The following is a 21,462-nucleotide window of genomic DNA, read 5'->3' as shown; positions in this document are numbered from 1 at the left end:
TTGACCTCATGAGGCTGGGTTTGTGCTGTCCAATATCCCTTTGGGTCTTAGTACTTAAAAAAAAAAAGTGCTCCCGAGGGCCAGAGAGTATTTGCTTTGCAAATACTAACTGACCTGTATTCAATCCCTGGCACCACCTAGGGTCCCCCAGCACGAAGCCATTACACTGAAGGTGTGGCCCAAAAATCAAGCAAGGAGAAGGAAAAAAAGGCTCTTTGACCTACTCCCACTTCTTCTTTTTTTGTTTTGTTTTTTGGGCCACACCAAGTCTTGCTCAAGGGGTTTACTTCTCCCTTTGCACTCAGGATCACTCCTGACAGTGCTTGGGAGCCTATGGGATGCGTGGGATCAAACCCAGGTCAGCTGCATGCAAGGCAACTGCTCTACCCACTGTACTATCTCTCCAACCCCTGCTCCCACTTCCTGACCCACCTCTAGTCCTCCACATTGCCCTCTAAATGTCTATGGGCCCTGAAGTCCGTAAGACCGAACCCCTCTCCTTCAAAGCAGGCTCTTAATTCTACCTTCTCCCAATTCCCATCTCTCTGACCTTGGAGCAAGATTTTGGGTTACACCTGGCAATGCACAGGGGTTACTCCTGGCTCTGCACTCTAATCACCCCTGAAGGTGCTCAGAGGACCATATGGGATGCTGGGAACCCGGGTTGGCCGCGTGCAAGACAAACGGCCTACCTGCTGTACTATTGCTCCAGCCCCCATGATTGGATTTCAGTCATACAGTATCCCAGGGGGTTGGAACTTTTCAATAAGGTAATAGTTATCCAGATGAAAACCTTGCTTTTGTATTCCTTCTTTCTGAAAAGCCTTTCCTCCTTAGTATCTCTCCATTTTTGGTTTGGTTTGGGGCCACACCCTCGGAGCTAGGGGCTCCGCCCAATTCGATAAGCCTAGTAACCCCTCCTGGCAAATCCCCTCCCCCAATGCCCTGCAGACATGCAGTTTTGACCCTTTGGTGGCATACACTTGTAGGAGAGATGGGACCTAGAGGCTGGAGGGAAGTGACAGGGCGAGATTAGAAAGATAATGGCCTAAACAAAGTCTCTAGGTGGGATATTCTGAATGGGAGAATAGGCCCAGGATATGCTGCAGACAACCTGATGGGCCTGGGTATGCACATGATAAACCAAGATCCTGCTCTCCCCCCCACCCCACACCCTCTTTTGTCTCACCACCTTGGGTGCCTTAACCCAGTGCAAGTGCTCACCCAGCCCCCTTATTAAGACACTTTGTAAGGATGAGGGTGCTCTTCCCAGGAACCCCCTAGCCCCAACTTCCCTTCTTCAGCTAGTTTATGCTGGATTTGGTTATGTCGCTCTGCCCTCAGCTTTCTTTTTTTGGTTTCTGGGCCACACCCAGTAGGGCTCGGGGCTTACTCCTGGCTCTGTGCTCAGGGATCACTCCTGGCAGTGCTTAGGGGACAAGACAGGGTGCTGGTGGGTGGTGGTGAGGGGACGACACACTCTTAGCTCTGAGCTCAGGGATCGCTCCTGGCAGGGCTTTGGACCAGATGGGGTGTCAGGATCCAGCTCAGTTCAGCTGCCACGTATTAAGGCAGTGCAAGGTGAGCACCTCCCCTCTACTAGGCTTTCAATTCTGTGGATGGGAACCTGAGTGCTTTGGAATGTTCTCTCTGGTCCTTCTCTCAGCTTCTGGTCAACTTTCTTTTTCTTTCTTCGTGGACCATGTTACCTGACACACTTTTCTTCATACTCTGCTGTCTTTCACTGGGATGCTGCCCCTGGATAGGGCCTTACCTATCGGACTCTTCAGTGAAAATGAAACAGATTCAGGGGCTGCATCTTCCTGTGTGTGTCCCATTATGTCCCTGTCACCCCAGCACCCACCCAGTGTCTCCCTCGATGTAGACCCCAGTACTGTTAGGTCCTATGTCACGAGTGTTGGGGTGTCATGCTCCCATGCTCCCCTCCCCCGTGCTGTAGAAGGCCACAGGGCCAGCTGCACCTCTTCTCTGTGGCCCCAGGCTGGAAGTGGGTGCCTGGAGCAGGGGGAGATGATTTTTTTTTTTAAGCTCCAATCTTGTTTTTTTTTTTTTGGGGGGGTCCACACCTGACAGTGCTCAGGAGTCACTCCTGGCGGACTCAGGGAACTGCATGGGAGATGCTATCGCTTGGTCCCTGATTAGCTGATCACTGCATCCCGTTGGCAGGCAATACCTTGGGCTTTATCAGGAGATCACATCTTAAAGTGTGAGGGGTGCAGCAGGGCTGACCACACCTCTGCAAATTTCACTAGACTTTGGGCCTTAGTGAGTCCGGCAATCTGGAATCTGGTGAAGGTATTCAGTAGATGTGATTCAAGTCCCTATCCATGGCCCTCAAGGCGGGGCAGTCAGTAGGGAAAGTGCACAGACACAAGGACAGAAGGCTGGGGCTTTGGCTGGGGTGATAGGACAGTGGGTAAGGTGCTTGCCTTGCATGCGGCCAACCTGGCTTCGATCCCCAGCACCCCATATGGTCCCTGAGCCTGTCAGGATGGATCCCTTAGCTCAGAGACAGACGTAAACCCAGAGCACTGGGTGTGGCCCCAAAATCGAATGTAGGAGGCCCTGATTTTTTTTTCTTTTTGGGTCACACCTGGCGATGCACAGGGGTTACACCTGGCTCTGCACTCAGGAATCACTCCTGGTGGTGCTCAGGGGACCATATGGGATGTTGGGAATTGAACCTGGGTCGGCCGCGTGCAAGGCAAACGCCCTACCCGCTGTGCTATCACTCCAGCCCCAAGGAGGCCCTGATTTAATCCCCAGCCCTATGTGGTCCCTGGAGCACCGCTGGGAGCAAGCCCTGAGCAGCAAGCCAGGAGTAGCCCCCAAAGCTGAAGCGTGGATGCAGCAGTGTTCGGGCTTCTGGGAAGCAGCAGCCCCACGTGTGAGCCCCGTACCACGTGCTGGCACTTCAAGGAATACACCCCCCAGCTGGGCACGTGGGAGCATGGGCTCAGATGGGCCTGGGCCCCGAGGCCCTGGGGTGTTGAGTAGGAACTGGGCAGAGGTGCAGGGGTGTGCATCCCCCCAACCAGGTTGAGTCACCAGCTGCTCACAGCCAACAGGTGGGCCGTGGTTCCGCCCTTCGCTTGCCCAGGCCTGAAGGCCCAGGCTGTGCATCTAAGGGATTCTGGCTCAGGGCAGCTAGGCACCTGATGCAGTCCCCGATCCCCAAGGTTGGCTTCCCATAGCTGAGGCCCAGGCCCGCTGGGGTTCTTCTCCAGGATTGATGATTCACCCTGGCCTGTGGCCTTTTCACTTCTCTTTTGGGGCTAAAAATACAGGGACCCAGTACCCGGCTGGGCCTGGCTTCACCCACTGATTACACAATGCTCCAAGTCTGAAAGCTGCTGACGCAGGCGCAGGGCATAAAGGGGGACTGGCTTGTTCCCTACCAGGGTGCTGAGGTCAGGGCCTTGGTCCCCTGCACTTCCCCTTTCCTGGGTCAAGGCAGACAAGGAGGTTGCAGAAGATCCTGGGCTTTAGCAGAGCTTCTGAAAAACAGCTCCTTCCCCCAGTTGCAGGCAAGTCAGGGTTTCTGGTTCCCAGAACCTACTCCTTCACAGACAAAATGTCCCAGCGAGGACATGCGTGCGGAAGGCAGCAAGAGGCTGGAATGTGTGCCTGGCATGCACAAGGCTGAGTTAGATCCTTACCACTGCCTCCCTCCCTGTCCCCCCCCTTCCCCACATCACCTCGCTGGAGTTCCCCCAGCACTTCAGGGCCCAGGCGGTGAACCAACCATCAGGCCCACACAGCTGGGCCAACTACTCTGGGAGTGCCCTCAGCACCCCCTGAGCACAGCTGGGGGGCACTCCCCAAGAAGAGGAATATTACTGGGAGAGATGATCCAGACGATGATCCAAGACAGGTGCAGAGGGGGAGACAGGGCCAGAAAGAATGGTGATGGGCAACAGCAGTGAGCAAGTGCCAGTGGGCTTGAGAAGCGGTCAACTCCCCCAACTCAAAAAAAAAAAAACAAAAACAACCCAATGAGGCAGAATCTGGGAAGGACTGGGGGAAGGGCCCAGGCGGTGTCCACACCCAGGTCAGGTTGGGAAAAACCCTGGGAACAGAGGTCAACAACTGTCAAGGTTCAAGGTCCACCCGAGGCAGCCAACTGGGGAGCATGCAGGGCGGGGCCGCGCCCTGGAGTTCCCTGCAGGCCTCTGCTGCCCCCTGGCGGTGAGGGTCACTGCACGTAGACAGGAGGCCAAGTGAAGTTTTAAGGTCCTTTATTCCCCTCTCCTCGCCAGCCCACACCCCCGTCCCTCACAGGGTGCCACCAGGGCCGCTAGGTGGCACAGGAGTCTTGCCCGTGACCTTGTTGGCGCACTCCAGCAGGGCCGTGTGAATGTCCTTGGCACAGGCGATTTGGGTTTTGATGACCGCCAGGTACTGTGGGTAGGGCAGGCTGTCCGGTTGTACTGCGTCGGGCTTGGTGGCAGTGGGCACAAGCGTTGGGGAGTGCTTGGCACTGTCGCAACTCTGTGACAGGCACTCGTGTGCCAGGCGCTGTGGGGAGACGGGTAAGGTGTGTGCTTCTTCAGCCTCTCGTGTGCTACCTTCTATCGCCACCCGAGGTCAGCCTAGCAGCTGCTTTGGCCGAGACGTGTGTGCACATGTGTTTTGAGGCTTGCCTCCTGGAAGTGTGTGCCTGTCTGCTTGCCACGCGGTGGGAGCCTGGCCCGGTGCCTGTCACTAGCAGGGCGCCTCTAGTACTGCCTGCTCCTCCCCAGACCTGTCTCCTCCTTAGAAAACTGGGCCTAGAGGTACTGACCGCGTCTGCTGTCAGTCTGTGGACGCTCATCACTTCAGTTAACTAAGCAATGTCGCGGCTACTATTACTTTGGGGGCACTCAGGAGGTCTGTGTGCCCCCACAAGTGATCCGCACCACTTTGGCCCATCAGTTCAGCACAAGGGCTCGAAGAGGCACTGAAGCTCAGGCCTGGTGGTGCCAGGGACATCCAGGCCCGCCCGCCCCGTGATGCTTACACCCAGCAGTGCTCAGAGGATCCTGGGGTGCCAAGTATGGAATACAAGTTCGATTCCTGGCATGGGCCCCAACAGCAGTACCATCTCCCACCCTTCTTGCAATGACTTTTGCAGTGCCATGCATGCACGCATGGTGCTTTACCCAAGTCACACCCTCCACCTCACTCATCAGGATTGTCACCACAGACTCCGGGTACTCCTCCCTTGCCTCTTCTGACAGCAATTTCTAGGCCTTTCTTTGGGAGGGGGGTGGGCACTGAGCCCAGGGCTTCCAGCTCCAGGGCCTGCACCCAGGTGCTCTGGCTGTGCCCAGGCCCTGATTGTGTCCATTTCTGAGTCTGGCTCCTTCTTCTCAGGTCCTGGGGCTGTGCCCCACCCCCACAGCTGTGTTCAGTTCTCCCTTTGAACTAAAGGATACCATATCTGCATCCCCAGGCTCCCCTTAAGTTCTGAAGCTCTCATCCACCCCTCACCTCAGGGAGCTCCACCTCCACAAGCCCATCAGTGCCCCAGGCCCGCACAGCTAAGGCTGTCACGGGGAAGCCTATCTTTTTTTTTTTTTTTTTTTTTTTTTTTTTTTTGCTTTTTGGGTCACACCTGGCGATGCTCAGGGGCTACTCCTGGCTTTGCACTCAGGAATCACTCCTGGCGGTGCTCAGGGGACCATATGGGATGCTGGGAATCGAACCCGGGTCGGCCGCGTGCAAGGCAAACGCCCTACCCGCTGTGCTATCTCTCCAGCCCCGGGGAAGCCTATCTTGATCACCAGCCCCCTAGCTCTGAGCCCGGAATGTTGCCCCCCTCCCCCACCCAGCCAGAGAGTATTACTTATTACTGGGAGAGGTCCTTCATCCTTCTGAGCACTGCTTTGGAGACTAAAAACCAAAATTCTCTCTTGTGAAAAAGTGCTGCAAGGCTCCCAGAGTTTTTTCAGATCTGAGGGAATACAGGCAGTGTTAACCACACCCTGGCCAGACTTTCATAAAGGATCAGGGAGACAATTCGGGAGGGAAGGTGCTATGCATACAGTTCCCCCAAGGACCGCCAGGGGTCACTCCTGAGCACAGAACCAGGAACAGCCCTTGAACTATGTGGTCCCAACCTCCACCTTCCAAAATAAAGGGATAGGGGACTGGAGCAATAGCACAGTGGGTAGGGCATTTGCCTTGCACCCGGCCGACCCAGGTTCAATTCCCACCATCCCATATGGTACCCTGAGCACCGCCAGGGGTGACTCCTGAGTGCAGAGCCAGGAGTAACCCCTGTGCATTGCTGGGTGTGACCCAAAATCCAAAAACTAAAAAATAAATAAAAATGACAAAATAAAGGGATATTTTTAAGTTGTTCCTTATGAAATACTTTTTAAAAAGCATATATATTTGTTTTAAATCTTGTTTGTTTGGGGCCCACATCTGGCTGTGCTCAGTGCTTATTCCTGACTCTGCACTCAGGGATCACTTCTGATAGGGTTTGGGGAACCAAATGCGAGTGCTGGCGATTGAACCAAGGCCGGCCACGTGTAAGAGCCTTACCTGTCTTACTATCTCTTCAGTCCTGGAATCTTTAAAACTTTAATTTTCCAGTTCCAGGAGCCGAATCAAGGCCGGCCAATAACAAGACAAACTCCTTACCTGCTGTAATATCTCTCTGGCCCCAAACCACTTCTTTTGACCTACTACTGCATTTTTTTTGTTGTTGTTATTGTTTTTCTTTTGGCTTTTTGGGTCACACCCATAAATGCATAGGGGTCACTCCTGGTTCTGTACTCAGGAATAACTCCTGGCGGTGCTTGGGGGACCATATGGGACACTGAGGATCGAACCCGGGTCGGCTGTGTACATGGCAAACCGCCCTACCCGCTGTGCTGTACTACAGATGCAGGCCCACTACTACGTTCTTGTACCCATTTCCTGTACTATCTCTCTGGCCCATAATGACAACATTACAGGAAACATCTGTCATGTTTGTAGTTTACATCACTGGTTTTTGTTTTGGGGCTATACCAGTGGTACTCAGGATCAGGGGATCATATGTGCTGCCAGGGATGAAACGATGTAAGTGCCTTAACCCCTGTCCTGTTTCTTAGGCCAAGTATCAGTGGTCTAACCATGCATCAACCATTCACACCTGCACAGCTCCATGCACCAGCATCTGGAAAACACTAGTTTACATTCAGGATCTTTTTTCTTTTTGGTGGGGGAGACCACACCCAATGATGCTCAGGGCTTATTCCTGGCTCTGCACTCAGAAATTACTCCTGGCAGTGCTCAGGGGACCATAAGTGGAGCCAAGGATTGAACCTGGGTTGACCGCCTGCAAGGCAAGCTCCCTATCCGCTGTACTATGGCTCTGGCCTACTCGTAGATCTTGAAACCTCTATGCAGAAACCCCGTTTTCCAAAAGAGAGATAAAGAGTTGCCAGCAGGGGCTGGTGGCATAGGTTGCCTCAGCGGCTGTGCCCTTGGTACCTGCCCTCTTCCATTTCCCATGCAGGCCTAGCTCAAATGTGCTCACCACTAGTGGTCTTCCTGAGTCCTCTCCCACCAACTCCACTCCCCACAGGATCAGGTGCTGTCGTGGGGTTTCCTGGGAGTCAATCCTGACTTCTTTGCCCCAGCACAGCTCTGACTCCTCATCTGTCACTCAGATGTATCTGTTTCATTCCAGCAAACTGCAAGTCAGTGAGGACCGGAGGATCAGAGTCCTCAACCATCTGCTGAAACAAAAATCTATTTTGTTTCTTTGGGGGTCACATCCAGTGGTGCAGGGGGGTACTCCTCGTTCAGGGGACCATGTGCAGGAACCCAGGCCTCCCACGTGCCAGGCCTGCTGACTTAGCCTTTGAGTCATATCCCCAGCCCAGGGAAACACGGGGGTTGCCTGCAGGAGTGTCTGACTGGTGTGTGGAGCGACTGAATGAGGTGCGGGAAGACCCCAGAGACTGTGGCAGGAATGTAACCACACACCCCTCTGAGTGCCTAACAAGGCTCTTACCAGGCAGAGTTCCAGCTGGTCACAGAGTGCGTAAAACTCCTCCAGACACTTGTCAAAGCGCTGGATGGGTCCATCACTGCTCTTTCTAAATGCCAGGAGAAGAAGGTGACGGGATGGATCTCCCACCTCTGGGACATCAGTGTTTATCTAACCAAGAACCTGTCAGGAACCAGGCAGGGGTCTGGTAGGCAGGGTCTGAGTGTGGTTAGGGAGCTAAGAGGCAAGCTAGAAAAAGACTGGGTGTGAGGTGACAAGGTTTTTAAATCAAGGAAAACTGGGAGAGAGGGCAAGGGGGGGGGGCACGGGTTTCTGAGTGGGGTGGGCAGGACGACGTTTGAAGCACTACACTTACTGTCCATTGTCAATATTAGTGTTCTGAATCAAGTTCTGGGCAGCAACCTTCATTAAGGTCTAGTGAAAACGAAAAAAAAGATGAGAAAGGGGGGAGACTTTTGGTAAACCTGTATGCTTAAAATCCACCCAATCGGAAGAAACCCTGTCTTCACCTCACATTCCTTCTCCCGTCACTCCAGAAGTGGCAGTCACTTCTTCTTCCGTCCCTAGAGCAACAGCCTTTATTTTTCCCAGAGGCTTGCTTTCCCAATGGCTTCTCACGGTTATAACCTCCAGAACATTCCTTACGGTCCTCTCACGCACTAACTCACGACCAGATCTTTACAAACTGCCTCTTTTCAGGCTTCAACGATGAGGGCCTGGTTTTTCCCTCGAACTCTCGCACCCATCGTTCTGATCAGTTCCATCAGCACCGATCCCTCCTCGCACCGCCAACCTCGAGCTTCGCTTCGGCCTCAGGAAGAGACCCGAAACCCCTTCGTCTTCTCTAGCCCCCTGACCCCTTTTCCTCTCTCCCTGACTACACAACACCGCCACCCGCGCTGGCGAATCCTGCTTGCCTTCGAATTACCTGTAGGCTCTCCTTCAGCTGCGGGATGAGCATCTTATAGCGCTGCACAGGGTCGAAGTCCTGTTGCTGTTGTTGTAAGAGTCCGCTCTGGGCAGGCCCCACCAGTTGTGCCGGCGGTGGCGGTTGCTGCTGGGTACTCGGACCCCCAGCCGAGCCCGGACCCGACATGCCAGCAGCGGCGGCACTGGTTGAAGGCTGTGGCTGGGATGCAGCCATCTTCTCCACTTCGCGCACCGGAAGTACGTCACACCAGTGTCTCGCCGGACTTTAGCTTCTTCAGCTTTACTCCCGGTTTACAGGTTAGCCCCGCCTTCCAGAGCGTTCCACCAATGGAAGGTAAGAAGGCCCTCAGGATCCGCGCTCCGCCATGAGACCGATCCACCAATCACAAGGTAGTCTTTTCCCCTTGTCCCGCCCTTTACCAGCCGCCCACCAATCCAGGGGCAGCCTCTCTTCGGACTATATTTCCCCGGAGCCCTCGCGGCGTGAGGCGACTCGTCCGCGTCCTCGGCTTCTTCGCGGCAGTCGGTGCCGCTTGCTTGTTTACCGGAGGGTCTATCAGCGCTCTTCTGGGTAGCCCACTTCGTCCTGCCCTTATCTCCGCGGAAAGGCCCCCGAGCCGCGCCTCGGAGCGAGCGTCCGCTGGAGTTGGCACGCCCCTCCGCACCCCGCTGAGGCTCGGCGAGGACTCGGCCCGAGCTGCGGTCGCCTCGTCGCCATGGCGCCCACCATCCAGACTCAGGCCCAGCGGGAGGATGGCCACAGGTAGGCGCCACGCCGCGTCACCGCCCTGCCCTCGTCGAGGTCTGCCCAGGTGTAGGCGAGGCGGGGTGCGGGCGAGGGTGTCTGCCTACGACGTCATCAGCGACCCCCCGCATCTGTTCATGACGTCAAGCCTGTGCCCTAACGCCGTAACGTTTGACCAAAGGGGCAGGTTCCCTCAGGTGCCGGGTGGTTCAGTTTCAGGATGAAGCCCTTTGGCGACTCTTTGGAAGGTATTGTATGTTGATTCCTCCACACACGTATTTTTCGGGACCCTTTCCAAGAAACCCAGCGAGGTGGAGGATTTGATGAAAGCACCAGAAACTGCCCGTTTTTTGTTTTGTTTTGTTTTTTAAAGCGATTGAGCGTTTGGGTTGCTTCATTAGCTCGGTTTGAAAAACTTCCTCTAAGAGGAACTCTCGGTTCCCCCCAAAGCACTTGGCGCACCCCGACACGGTTATTAGCTTGTCATCGGCTCCCTTTTTAAAGCTCCAGAGAGGTCATGCTCTCTCTCTCTCTCCTCCCTGCAGGCCCAATTCCCACCGCACTTTGCCTGAGAGGTGAGTGAGCCCCAAGCGCATGGGTCCTGGAGGGGTGCCGGGAGAGGTTGCAGCAGGGCCGGGTTTTGAGCCTCTGTTCCCAGGTCTGGAGTGGTCTGCCGAGTCAAATACTGCAACAGCCTCCCTGACATCCCCTTTGATCCCAAGTTCATCACCTACCCCTTCGACCAGAACAGGTGAGCCAGAGATCCCTGATGAGGGGCAGGACATAAACAATGGCCGACCACTGCCGGGTGCAGGCCCTGAGGTCAGGTACTTGCTGGTTGAGCGCTCTGGGGGATCTACAACTGTCCCTTCCACATGGTGGGTGTCTAACCTCTGTGTTCATGACACTTGGTCAGTGTTCCTGTCTCTTTCCACCCGAGTGTGTGGTTCCAGCCTGGGGACAGTATTGTGTTCTCAATGGAGTTTAAATGGTGGGGCCTCAGGAACCCGAGGGGTGAAATTCTAGTGGCTGCCTCTCCACCCAGGTTCGTCCAGTACAAAGCAACGTCTCTGGAGAAGCAGCACAAACATGATCTTCTGACTGAGCCAGACCTGGGGGTCACCATCGACCTCATCAACCCTGACACCTATCGCATCGACCCCAATGGTGCGTGGGGAGGCAGGGAGGGCCTGCCAGATATCAGGCCAGGTCTCCTTCATGGACTTTGTGTCCCCACTGCTCTCCTCTAGTACTCCTAGATCCAGCTGATGAAAAGCTTCTGGAAGAGGAGATTCAGGCCCCTACCAGCTCTAAGAGGTGAGGGGATGCCAAGTGAGGACTCGTTCAGATGGCTCTCAAAGCAGGGGAGTGGTGGGGTCCTGAGGTGCCTGATCCTTCTGGTTAGATCCCAGCAGCACGCGAAAGTGGTTCCATGGATGCGAAAGACAGAATACATCTCCACGGAGTTCAATCGTTACGGCATTTCCAATGAGAAGCCTGAGGTCAAGTAAGTTGTAGCAGGAGGGAAAGAAGGAAGGTGATTGCAGGTGTGTCCACTGGTCCCTAAAGGCTTTTCTTTTCCCTCCTAGGATTGGGGTTTCTGTGAAGCAGCAGTTCACGGAGGAAGAAATCTACAAAGACCGTGATAGCCAGATCACAGCCATTGAGAAGACTTTCGAGGATGCCCAGAAATCAGTAATGAGGGCTTTGCCTGGGAGCAGGCTGCAGTGTGGCTCAGAGCTTTATGTCTTGAACCTCATCCTATTTTTGTCCCCTCCAGATCTCCCAGCATTACAGCAAGCCCCGAGTAACACCTGTGGAGGTCATGCCTGTCTTCCCAGACTTTAAGGTCAGGCCCAGGGCAGGAGGTATAGGGGGATCAACTTAGAGTCTCTGCCAGTTTCAGTCCAACCTGTGCCCCCTGTATCCCCCCACCCCCTCTGCAGATGTGGATTAACCCATGTGCTCAGGTCATCTTTGACTCAGATCCAGCCCCTAAGGACACAAGTGGAGCTGCTGCACTGGAGATGATGTCTCAGGCCATGATCAGGTAAGTGGCTGTACTGGCCTATCCTGCCCACTTGCTCATGGGCCCTTTGTCTTCACCGCACCTCTCTTCACCATCCAGGGGCATGATGGATGAGGAGGGCAATCAGTTTGTGGCCTACTTCCTGCCAGTGGATGAGACACTGAAGAAGCGAAAGAGAGACCAAGAGGAGGAGATGGACTATGCCCCAGATGATGTGTGCGTGTGGGGTGTTTTTGTTTTGGGGGATTGGGAAGTCTTCTTCCTCATGGAGAGAAACGAGTCTAATCCTGTGACACCCCTCATTTTCAGGTATGACTACAAGATTGCTCGGGAGTACAACTGGAACGTGAAGAACAAAGCTAGCAAGGGCTATGAGGAAAACTACTTCTTCATCTTCCGAGAGGGCGATGGGGTTTACTACAACGAGCTGGAGACCAGGTGCTCAGTGCGAGCCTATCTGAGACTAGTTTGGGCCCTAGCCTTAGGATCCAGACCCTATTTGAAAGCCAACTTGGAGGTTATTTATGCTTAAGGTGATCACTGTCACATGTGCTTCTAAGCAGGAACAGTGTGAGCTAGCTTCTGCACGTGATCCGGACCTAGTTTGAATACAAAAATCCACAAAGAAAAACCTTAGGTGGTACTAGAGAACATTTTGGGGGGTTTTGTTTTTGGGTCACAGCCAGCATTGCTGGATACACTGTGAACCAGGGTGCCAGAGATCAAGTGGCACTTACTCTTGACCCTAGAAAAAGCTTTTTTAGGGTACATTTTTTCCCATTATTAGGAGACTTCACAGAGGTGTGAAGCAGAGAGTAAAATGTAAAAAAAACCAAAAACATCTTTTTCAGTGAACCGCTAGGTACCAGTTTAAAAACTGTGAGGCCCCTGGAACTGGAGAGTGTAGAAACCTTGGCCTTGTGTCCCACCCGACTCTAGGTCAAGCTTCCCACACCATATGGTCCGCTGGGCACTGCCAGAAATAGCTGCCCCCACCTCCAAAAGAAGGGGGAAAATGTGACTGTAAATGTAACTGCTTAATCTTGATAGCTAGAAGTTTACTGCTCTTTTGGCCTTTTGCTTAAGGGCTGGTAAAGTGACCCTGAGGTTTTTTAAAAGCAGAATTCACAAATTGGCCTAAACCAAGCAGGAAATGTAAAAGGTGGCTCAATGGGCTATTGGTTTTAAACCAGTGTTTCTTGACCTTTTTACCAACCATTGTCCCCTTCTGGCATTGTTTTGTTTGGGGGCTTAAAGGACACTGTAGTGCCAGAGCTCCTATGTGGCCCTCCCACTTACCGTCTCCCTGACCTTGGTGGTGTTCTTAATGGTGACCAGCCCACATTAAAATACATGTTCTGCATAAGTGTGTACGTGACGGAGATAAGCTATATGAAGTGTGGGCCAGCCAAACAGTGTCTTATTTGGGGGCCACATCTGGCTGTATTCAGGACTCTGTGTTCAAGGATCACTCCCCTTGGGGTGAGCATATGCCATCCTGAGGGAACTCGAGTTGGCTGTGTGTAGAGCAAGTCACTTTTAGGTATGTGTCCCCCACCGATGCCCCAGTTCTTAAAGGTTGTGCTAACACCACCTCTGCAATGCTCCCAGTGTACTGACTCTCATTTACTTGACAACCTGGTTGGTTCTGGCATAGACACTGATGTAGGGAAAGATGGACCAGGTCAGACAGAATTACCCCACTAGACACCTTTGACTAATCTTCCCACCTCCCTCTCCTCCCCCAACTTTGGCCACCACAGAGTCCGCCTGAGTAAGCGCCGGGCCAAGGCTGGGGTTCAGTCAGGTACCAACGCTCTGCTTGTGGTCAAACATCGGGATATGAACGAGAAAGAACTGGAAGCCCAGGTAACAAGCAGCACTAGCGAGCATGGAGGGTGGTCTGTGAGAGGGGGAGGGAACTCCCTGAATGCCTGTCCCCTTGCTCTGCTTTCAGGAGGCACGGAAGGCCCAGCTAGAGAACCACGAGCCAGAGGAAGAAGAGGAAGAGGAAATGGAGACAGAGGAGAAAGAAGGTGGGGGCTCAGGTAATATGGGCAGGTGGCCCCTGGAGTTGGGGAGGCCGGGCAGGGCAGACAGGAACTGAGTTTAACGTCTTGGCTTCTACACAGATGAAGAACGAGAGAAGAGCAGCAGCGAGAAGGAGGCCAGTGAGGATGAGCGCTCGGAGCACTCTGGCAGTGAGAGTGAGCGTGAGGAGGGTGACAGGGAAGAGGCAAGCGACAAGAGCGTGAGCGGCGAGGAGGAAAGCAGTGAGGATGAGGCTCGAGCTGCCCGGGACAAGGAGGAAATCTTCGGCAGCGATGCCGATTCGGAGGAGGACGCAGACTCGGATGAGGAGGACAGAGGACAGGCCCGTGGTAGTGACAATGATTCCGACAGCGGCAGTGACGGGGGTGGCCAGCGCAGCCGCAGTGCCAGCCCTTTCCCCAGTGGCAGCGAGCACTCGGCCCAGGATGGTAGCGAGGCGGCAGCGTCTGAGTCCAGCGAGGCCGACAGTGACAGTGACTGAGTCCCAGGCTGTAGACTGGCACCCACGCAGGAAGGCACTTTGCCAGTGACCTGCTTGCCAGCCCTCAATGGCATCTGTTTCCCACCCCTGATCCTTTGTTAATAAACTACACTTTCCCTCCTGACCCCTAGCGCTCATTCCAGGGGCTCCATTAGCCTGGGCTCCTTTCCCATATCCTACCCCCAAGCCACCCCAGGTGGCTGAGGCTTGAGACGAACCGAACCGCAAAGACAACAGAAGCAAGGCCAGCAGGTTTTCCATGAAATGCAGCATAACAAAGGTCAGAATTGGTTTTTTTTTTTTTTTTTCCAAAATAAGCCCAGACCATTAAACAGTGAAACTCCAACAAATAAGTCTTCTCCAACAGCGAGAAAAACTGTACAGTTACTCAAAGCTGATTCTGCCAGTGGGGCTGGGGCCAGAGGGACAGGCGAGACCATGGCGAGAGGCCAGGGGCCGGAGGGGGAGAAGGTGGGGGTCCTGCCCATCAGAGTGGGGCCGCCTGCGTCCTGCACACTCTGCTGTCAGGGGGTGGGGGTGGCCCTAGCCTCCCGCTGTATGGCGGGTGCCCCTCACCACCTCTGGCGCCAGGCCACAGCCACTGATGGGGAGTGAAGATGGGGCTGGCTGGGAGGTGATGAGGGTCCCCAAGACGGGACACCCTGCTGATTCCAAAGGAGGTGGCCCCTGTCCGTCCCACTTCCTGGGGGCTGAGGGGAATGAGCAAAGGCACAGAAACATGGGGGCCGGGGCGGGGGACTTGCATAGGTTGATGAGTGTGCAAGAGGTACATAAATAAACCTGACACCCCACCCAGCCCGGCACTGGGGGAGGGGGGACCTAGAGCTGGCCCCCGGGGCCCCCCATCCCCTGGTTGCTTCCCCTCCCTGGGCTGAGAGCTGAGGGAGGTCCAGACCAGGAGAGCAGAGGCAAGATGGTCTGGGAAATGGGCGGAGTGCGGGGAGGGCGGTGGTTTTCAATTTTTTTTTTTGGTTTTTTTGTTTTTTCCCAACATTTTGTATCTTTAATAACATACACAATGGTTACCAGCCATATTCATAACAAAAGTTATTCATAAAATGTATCTAAAAATAACATTTTTTTCCTTTTCGGTGTGAAAAGCTTGAGAATGTCCCAGTGAGGTGGAGGGGGAAGAGGGGTTGGAATAAGGAACCCTGGCTCCCCCACCACGGCCTGAACCCCCAGGGCCTCTCCACTACTTGGACCCAGCACAACCCCTCTGGGGTCACAGGGACCAACAGGGTGTGACTCTGGGCTGGGATGAGTCTCTGGGTTATGCTATAGTGTTCAACTTAGTGAGGTCGTGACAGCATGGGGCAGGAGGGGAGGCTGAAAGAAAAGGGGAGGAAACCCCAAAACCAAACAATCCCCTTTCCCTTATTCCTAACCCCCAAGCCTCGGCAAGCAGACCTGAGGGTGGAGAAGGGTGTGTTGGTGGGGGAAGGGGACGTTAAGGCAACAGACTTGACCTCACAGGCTGCCCTGACTTCCCACCTTTAACCTCTGCATCAGGGGAGCCAGGGCTGGGGGAGAAGGGAAGGGCTCGGGGTTTGGGGAAGGGGGCTCTGCCCACTCCCCGTGGAAAAGTCAGGCTCCCCCAGCCACTTGGTTGGCTCAGAGAGGCCTGGGGATTCTAAAAATGAGAGGGAATGATCAAGAGAAAAACCGTTAAGAACTATATAAATATGTATCTTAAATAGGCCTAAGAAATTAATTGTAGAGAGCCTCTGATAACAGGGCAAGGGGAGGGTTGGGCAGGGGCTCCTGTCCTGGGGAATGACGGGGAGGGCAGGTGGCCACACGCTTCCTCCCTCGGATACTCGGCAGAGCAGAGCAACTCTCGAGCTGGCACTACCCAACATCAGAGGGTTGGGAGTAGACTCCACGAGACAGTCTCGGAGTCTCGGGGGAGGCTGCTCCCTCAGGAGGGACAGGTAGCCGGGCAGGCTCGAGGGGCGTAGAGGGCAGGTAGGGGATGGGGATGGGAAGGAGAGGGGCAGGCTGGCTGGCCGCTTCCTGCCTCCTTTGTCCTGGTTGCCCCCTACTGCCCTGGGCCTTAGCAGCCCCCTCGACGGGCCAGGGAGTGAGCAAGGCATGTGCCAATGTTAAACAAAAGTTAAGAGGGTGAGAGAGTAGAAAAATATTAGAATGTATAGCTGAGCCAGCCCACCCTCTCACTGTCGCGGAGAAGCCCGTTGGGGGTTTGTCCCAGCCCGCCGCCCAGGGAGCCTATGGGTGCGCTGGGCTGTGGGTCCCGTCAGATGGTGGAGGTTTTGTCTGTCCCATCTGTGGTGAGAAAGGAAGGGAGCAAGATCAGGAGCTGATGGGCGGCCCAAGAGAAGGTGGTTAGTAGCCTGTCATCCCAGCCAGGCCCTCCCTGGAGGCCGGCCTCCCCTGGGGACCCCTTAGGAGGACACGGGAGTTGCTTGGTTCCAAGGTGGAGACGCTGCTGGGTCAGGGAAAGAGGAAATGCTCACCCCCCAAGGCGTGTTCTGTCATGCTCAGACACAGAGATTCCAGAGTGGGGTTGATCTCCAGGTCAGGCCCAGGGACCGGGCAGTCTGGGTGGGAGAGAGGAAGGCCGTGAGGACAGGGCTGGGGCGGAGCGCAGAGCTGGAAGGGCTGCGTGGGGGAGACGGAAGCGCAGGGTGAGAGGAGCAGAGCACAGGAGGGTGCGCGGGAGAGAAACACAGGCAGACTTGGCAAGCAGAGAAAGCCGAGAGGCACAGAGGAAGTGGGGGAGCAGCAGAGGGAGTGAGCATCCTGGAGGCCACACAGGCTGCGACTATTTGGGAAGCACACTGCACGTTGCCTTGGGCACAGTCTGGGCATCTGCCTGGGCACTGGGCAGCCCTGTGCTCCTTAACTGGTGGTCCACTCTGCAGCTGGAGCAGAAGCTAATGAGAACCTCCTGATCAGGGAGGCCTGAACTTTCTGCTCAGGGCAGGATATGATCCGGCAGGCTTCAAGAGCAAAGCTAGGACAACAGCCATGGGACTTGTCCTCAGACCTCCTTTCCCAAGGCCTCCTGGGCTGGCCTCGGGAAAGCAGCCTCCCTTCCTGGCTAATCTGACGCCTCTTCGCAGCACCTTCCTCATGGTCCTGGGTTTAGGAGATGCTGCTTTCACTTCCACTCTAGACACTGAGCTCAAAACCTCATCACTAAATGAAAGTTGTCTTTGACCTTGCTCTGTGTCTGCCTTGACGCGAGTCTGCCTCCTGATGACAGACGAGGTGAGAACCACACCAGTTCCTCATGCACATATGGAAGGAGCTGGTTTAAATGCTCTGCCAGGAAAGCTGTATTACAACCCAGCTCACAGCAGATTGGCACAAAAAACTAATCTTTTGTTCCTGTATACCAATTGGTCACTGACATTCCTACCATGTGCTAAGGCTTATGAAAGGATGCACATGAGCTCATGGCTCCCCACCTGTGACAGATGCAGCCCTAATCATCTGATAAACAATGGCTCTCTGGCCAAGGATGTGGTTCTGGACACGGATACAAGGCCTCACATGGATGAGGTGCTGGATCCATCACCGGCACCACAAAAACACATCAGGCAAAAATCCCTGACCAGGGATATGGCTCAAAGGGGGGCTGGTCCCTGACAAAGTGTGGTCTCCAGAGCATCACCAAGAACACCTGAGCATGGCCAGAGGTGAGAATGAAAACGAATCATGACCAATCTGGCAGTTTATGACTCAAAACCTCAAGGTCAAATCCAAGCTCCTTCCAGATCCCCTACTCCAAACCTTTTTTTTTTTGGTCACACCCGGCAATGCTCAGGGGTTACTCCTGGCTCTGCACTCAGGAATTACCCCTGGCGGTGCTCAGGGGGCCATATGGGATGCTGGGAATTAAACCCGGGTCGGCCGCGTGCAAGGCAAACGCCCTACCCGCTGTGCTATCTCTCCAGCCCCTCCCCTACTCCAAACCTAATCCGTCCTGGTTGTCTCATGAGCAGGGACATGGGGTCCAAGAACCCCACCCCTGCTTGCTGAGAAGGTGAGCCAGTGCCCCTCTCTTTGCCCTTGGCCTACCCTGCCTAGTCTATCTCTAGGCAGGCCTGTGAGCAGAGGGGAAATACTCTCACTGCATACACCCTTCAGCATAGGCACCCAATCAAAGGGCTGGAATCAGTCCTTGGATGGAGGAAGGGGGGTGTGTGAGACAGGACTCCCTTCCATGGCAACACTGCCTCACCCACTCAACCTCTTCTCAATGGGACATCTAATGAGTCTTCAGAGAGGTGACAGACACCAGCAGGGACTCTAGAAGCATGAGAGGGAGCGAGGGAGGAGCGCCAGAGCACGCACATATAAAGGCAGGACCCAAGAAAGAAGAGGAATTGGGAATGTGGGAGAAGGGCATACACTCGTGGAGAGGGGCTTATAGCAGTGGGGGGCGTGGGGAGCTTCATCGGCCTCTCCATGAGTGTGCATATAGATAAGATGGTTGCAGGAGAGCAGAAGAGAAGGGAAAAGTCAGCGAAGTGTTTTGTCGAGGCCCAAAGACAGGGCCACTGTACCTGGAGGAAACATGAGAACAGCCTGGGGTGCCGAATGGACCGGGAGCGAGTGGGTGCGCTGGACAGAGCTGCGGCTCTGGCTGGGCATGCTGTTGCTGCCTCCGGGATTGGCAGACCACAGGTTCTGCAGGGGCAGGAGAAGTGAGTTAGGGGCCCCTGGAGAGCACTCAAGGGGCTGAGTGCAAAGGGCCAGAGCACCCTAGACTGCACGGTCCTTAGTACCTATTAGAGCAAATTGGGGGCACTATGCCAGGAGGAGCCCCTAAACACTACTGTATGTGGCCCCCACAAAAAACCAGAAGCACCACAGAATCAAAAGGTGAGTGTTCTACCATTGAGTTATATCCCACGCTCCAAAGCAAACCAAATCCAAGAAGCAAGCAGAGGGCAGAGGGGAGAGGCTGAGGCCTAGATGTGAACATGCAGACCAACTCCCAGAATGACTGTCCCAGCCCCATGTGCACCTGCCTCTCTACTTCTGGTCGGCTCACCTGTCGGCCCTGGCCCCCAAGGCTGGGGCTGGTGAGGGCATGTCGAGGGGAGATGCCCCCAATGCCCGAGGAGCTCAGAAGGCCCATCCTGCTGGGCGGGAGGGCCCGGGGAGGCATTGGGAACTGCCGCTGGGTCCGCCGGACTACCCCCATCCCCACAGAGCCAGCTATGGGAAGTGAGTTGGAGCCGAACGCCCAGCTGTAAGAGAACAGAAAGGGTGTGTCAGTTTTGGGGGTTGGGGGAAGCTCCCTCCATCTCTGTCCCAACAGGCAATACAGAACAGACAAACCGAGTGAGTTCCCTGTCTGCAGCATCCCAGCTCAACCCATCTGCCTCCCGACCCTGTCCCTTTAGATGGAGACAGAGCAGGGAGCACAGAGGTTTCCTTGGGGCTGTTAAAGCAATTCTGGGGTCTTCTGCTGTCTGGGATGAGAAGTGAGTCCCCAGTCAACTGCACACAGTAGAGTGGTAAGGCTCAGGAGCTGATTCTGACCCTCTTAGCCTCCTAGGCTAGAAGAAAGAACATCCAGATTTTCTTCTGTGAAAGCCTTCACTAGTGACTTTCTCACTGAGGCCACCTGGGTGCCCAGCCCATGAAGCGGTCAGCTCTTGAGCACGGTGTCCCCCGCAGGGCTGTGGCGGCCTACCCTTTCTGCTGCCGGTAGCTCTGCATCTCCAGCGCCGCCTTGCGCGGGAAGGTTCGGAGCAGCTTCAGCACCTGCTGTTTCCAGGACAGCAGCCGTTTCTTCTGGGTCTCCGTGAAAGCCTAGATTGGGGAGGGGGTGGCAACTGTCAGATACTCAGCACACGAAGGAGGTGAACTGGTACAAGGGGCCTATAGCATGGGGGGTTACAGACAGACATGAAACCGTAACCAATGAGCACCATGAGGTGGAAGCAAAGGGAAGCCCCTGGCACCAGATGAGTGGGTGCGATGGGGGGTGCGGAACGGACATGTGTTTGCCGAGAGAGAACCTGTATGAAGGCCCCAAGGAGCAGCAGCAGCAGCAGCAGCAGCAATGCTCAGGGCCTCGCTGCTGCCAGCACAGTGGAAAAAATCTGGAGGACAGGCAGGGGCTCTCGGGTCCAGAGAAGGGTAGTGGGGGGTCCATTTCCGGGGAGCCTGGAACTAAGCTCACCTCATGAGTCAGGCACTTTTCGATGAGCTGGAGGTAACTGGTGATATTCTCCTCGTCTGGCCGGGACACCAGCAACTGGGTGCACACTGGGGGACATAGGAGACAGATGAGCCCTTGCCAGACCTCTACATTCTACGGGTGTCCTGGCTCCAGTCCGAATGGCATAGGAGAACTACCAGCCTGGCTGAATCTGACACTATGCCAGGCCCAGCATCTGGCACAGGGTGGACATAGTGCCTGGCTGAGAGAAGTCGGGAGCTGCCTACTGTGGGCCCTTCCTATGGTGTCCTTTGTGACAACACCTTCTGCTGAAACTCATGAGGGAGTAAGGCGCCATCCAGCCTCGCTGTCAGACACTCTTATAGACCCTGCATGTCCCGGGGACTTCTAGAACCCCTGTTTCCACCATCAGATCTTGCTGCTCAGTTCTGATCCCTGAAGCCGAGGTCCACCTGGCTCCAGACATTTCCGTTATGAGTCTCACCTTTGCCCATCACCCGTGTAAACTGGCTGGGGATGTCCCCGTCAGCGACGGGAGCTGGGGCCGGCTCACTGCCATCCGTGGGAGCCGGAGCTGGTGGAGGGGGATAACTCTCTGCGGCTGGAGGGTCCTTAGCCTCAGTGCCCTTCTCTGCACTGGAGTGAGCCAGGGAAGGCTCAGCGCCTGGCAGTGGGGGCTCCCCCCGGCCCCCATCCTTGGCAGCAGGGCTGGCAGCGGTGGCCACAGTGGCCTGGAGCACACTGTAGGCCTTGATGGGGGTGATGATGATCTGCTGGAGCTCCTGCAGAGCGCTGCGCAGATTCCCGCCTTCCAGCACGTCCTGTGGGAGGACAGGGCCAGGGTCACAGGCCAACCTCCACAGGAGAAGGCCTGACAAACAGGGTGAGGTGGGGCTTGAGAACAGGCAGAGCCCCGGGTTCCAGCCTAAAGAGAAGGCAGATGAGGGTACAGCATGTGTATATTTCGAGACACATGTATGCACATATGCACAGAAAGATGCCTTCGTCCCCCTTCCAGGTGGGGTTT

At 55.1% G+C, this 21,462-nt stretch overlaps 3 protein-coding genes across 4 annotated transcripts in view; 1 reads left to right on the top strand and 2 right to left on the bottom strand.

Annotated features, from left to right (window-relative positions):
• Window positions 1–4,242: 4,242 nt before the first annotated feature.
• On the bottom strand, window positions 4,243–9,265 carry MED29 (mediator complex subunit 29). The gene is made up of 4 exons (XM_004617374.2): window positions 8,940–9,265; window positions 8,367–8,425; window positions 8,015–8,099; window positions 4,243–4,539 (listed from the first exon to the last, which is right to left on the bottom strand). Exons 1-4 carry the CDS (start codon window positions 9,153–9,155, stop codon window positions 4,297–4,299), a joined length of 603 nt encoding a protein of 200 aa, XP_004617431.1. The 5' UTR covers window positions 9,156–9,265; the 3' UTR covers window positions 4,243–4,296.
• A 140-nt stretch (window positions 9,266–9,405) lies between these two features.
• On the top strand, window positions 9,406–14,372 carry PAF1 (PAF1 homolog, Paf1/RNA polymerase II complex component). 2 transcript variants are annotated; one of them, XM_055145087.1, is made up of 14 exons: window positions 9,406–9,704; window positions 10,232–10,261; window positions 10,345–10,437; window positions 10,732–10,853; window positions 10,937–11,003; window positions 11,092–11,193; window positions 11,276–11,381; window positions 11,467–11,535; window positions 11,633–11,736; window positions 11,815–11,931; window positions 12,025–12,153; window positions 13,479–13,584; window positions 13,673–13,751; window positions 13,848–14,372. In XM_055145087.1, the coding sequence occupies exons 1-14, from the start codon at window positions 9,658–9,660 to the stop codon at window positions 14,246–14,248; spliced, it is 1,572 nt and encodes a 523-aa protein (XP_055001062.1). In that variant the 5' UTR covers window positions 9,406–9,657; the 3' UTR covers window positions 14,249–14,372. The 2 variants fall into 2 exon arrangements, with proteins under 2 accessions (XP_055001062.1, XP_004617430.1); XM_004617373.2 differs by having other exon boundaries at window positions 9,410–9,704; window positions 13,673–13,763.
• Window positions 14,373–14,535: 163 nt separating this feature from the next.
• The window catches only part of SAMD4B (sterile alpha motif domain containing 4B), a 44,943-nt gene continuing 38,016 nt past the window's right edge, over window positions 14,536–21,462 (bottom strand). Inside the window, exons 7-13 of the mRNA XM_055145086.1 lie at window positions 20,920–21,256; window positions 20,436–20,521; window positions 19,944–20,062; window positions 19,296–19,494; window positions 18,805–18,928; window positions 16,747–16,830; window positions 14,536–16,555 (exon numbers count right to left, since the gene is read on the bottom strand). Coding sequence (XP_055001061.1) covers window positions 16,527–16,555; window positions 16,747–16,830; window positions 18,805–18,928; window positions 19,296–19,494; window positions 19,944–20,062; window positions 20,436–20,521; window positions 20,920–21,256 — 978 coding nt within the window. The 3' untranslated portion in view covers window positions 14,536–16,526. The remainder of the gene's footprint in view (window positions 16,556–16,746; window positions 16,831–18,804; window positions 18,929–19,295; window positions 19,495–19,943; window positions 20,063–20,435; window positions 20,522–20,919; window positions 21,257–21,462) is intronic.

This window comes from Sorex araneus, chromosome 8 (genome assembly GCF_027595985.1).
Source record: "Sorex araneus isolate mSorAra2 chromosome 8, mSorAra2.pri, whole genome shotgun sequence".
NCBI classification, from domain to species: Eukaryota; Metazoa; Chordata; class Mammalia; order Eulipotyphla; family Soricidae; genus Sorex; species Sorex araneus.
Note: the sequence above shows the minus strand (reverse complement) of the source record. Positions and strands in the feature narration are given on the sequence as shown.

What these genes read in the sequence shown, in the direction of transcription:
- MED29 (XM_004617374.2), bottom strand. Translation starts at nt 9,155, where the DNA reads ATGGCTGCATCCCAGCCACAGCCTTCAACCAGTGCCGCCGCTGCTGGC. An exon ending in AGCTGAAGGAGAGCCTACAG is followed by an intron (nt 8,426 to 8,939) that starts GTAATTCGAAGG and finishes CGTTTTCACTAG; the next exon opens with ACCTTAATGAAGGTTGCTGC. An exon ending in ACTAATATTGACAATGGACA is followed by an intron (nt 8,100 to 8,366) that starts GTAAGTGTAGTG and finishes CCTGGCATTTAG; the next exon opens with AAAGAGCAGTGATGGACCCA.
- PAF1 (XM_004617373.2), top strand. Translation starts at nt 9,658, where the DNA reads ATGGCGCCCACCATCCAGACTCAGGCCCAGCGGGAGGATGGCCACAG. An exon ending in CTATCGCATCGACCCCAATG is followed by an intron (nt 10,854 to 10,936) that starts GTGCGTGGGGAG and finishes GCTCTCCTCTAG; the next exon opens with TACTCCTAGATCCAGCTGAT. An exon ending in GACTATGCCCCAGATGATGT is followed by an intron (nt 11,932 to 12,024) that starts GTGCGTGTGGGG and finishes CCTCATTTTCAG; the next exon opens with GTATGACTACAAGATTGCTC.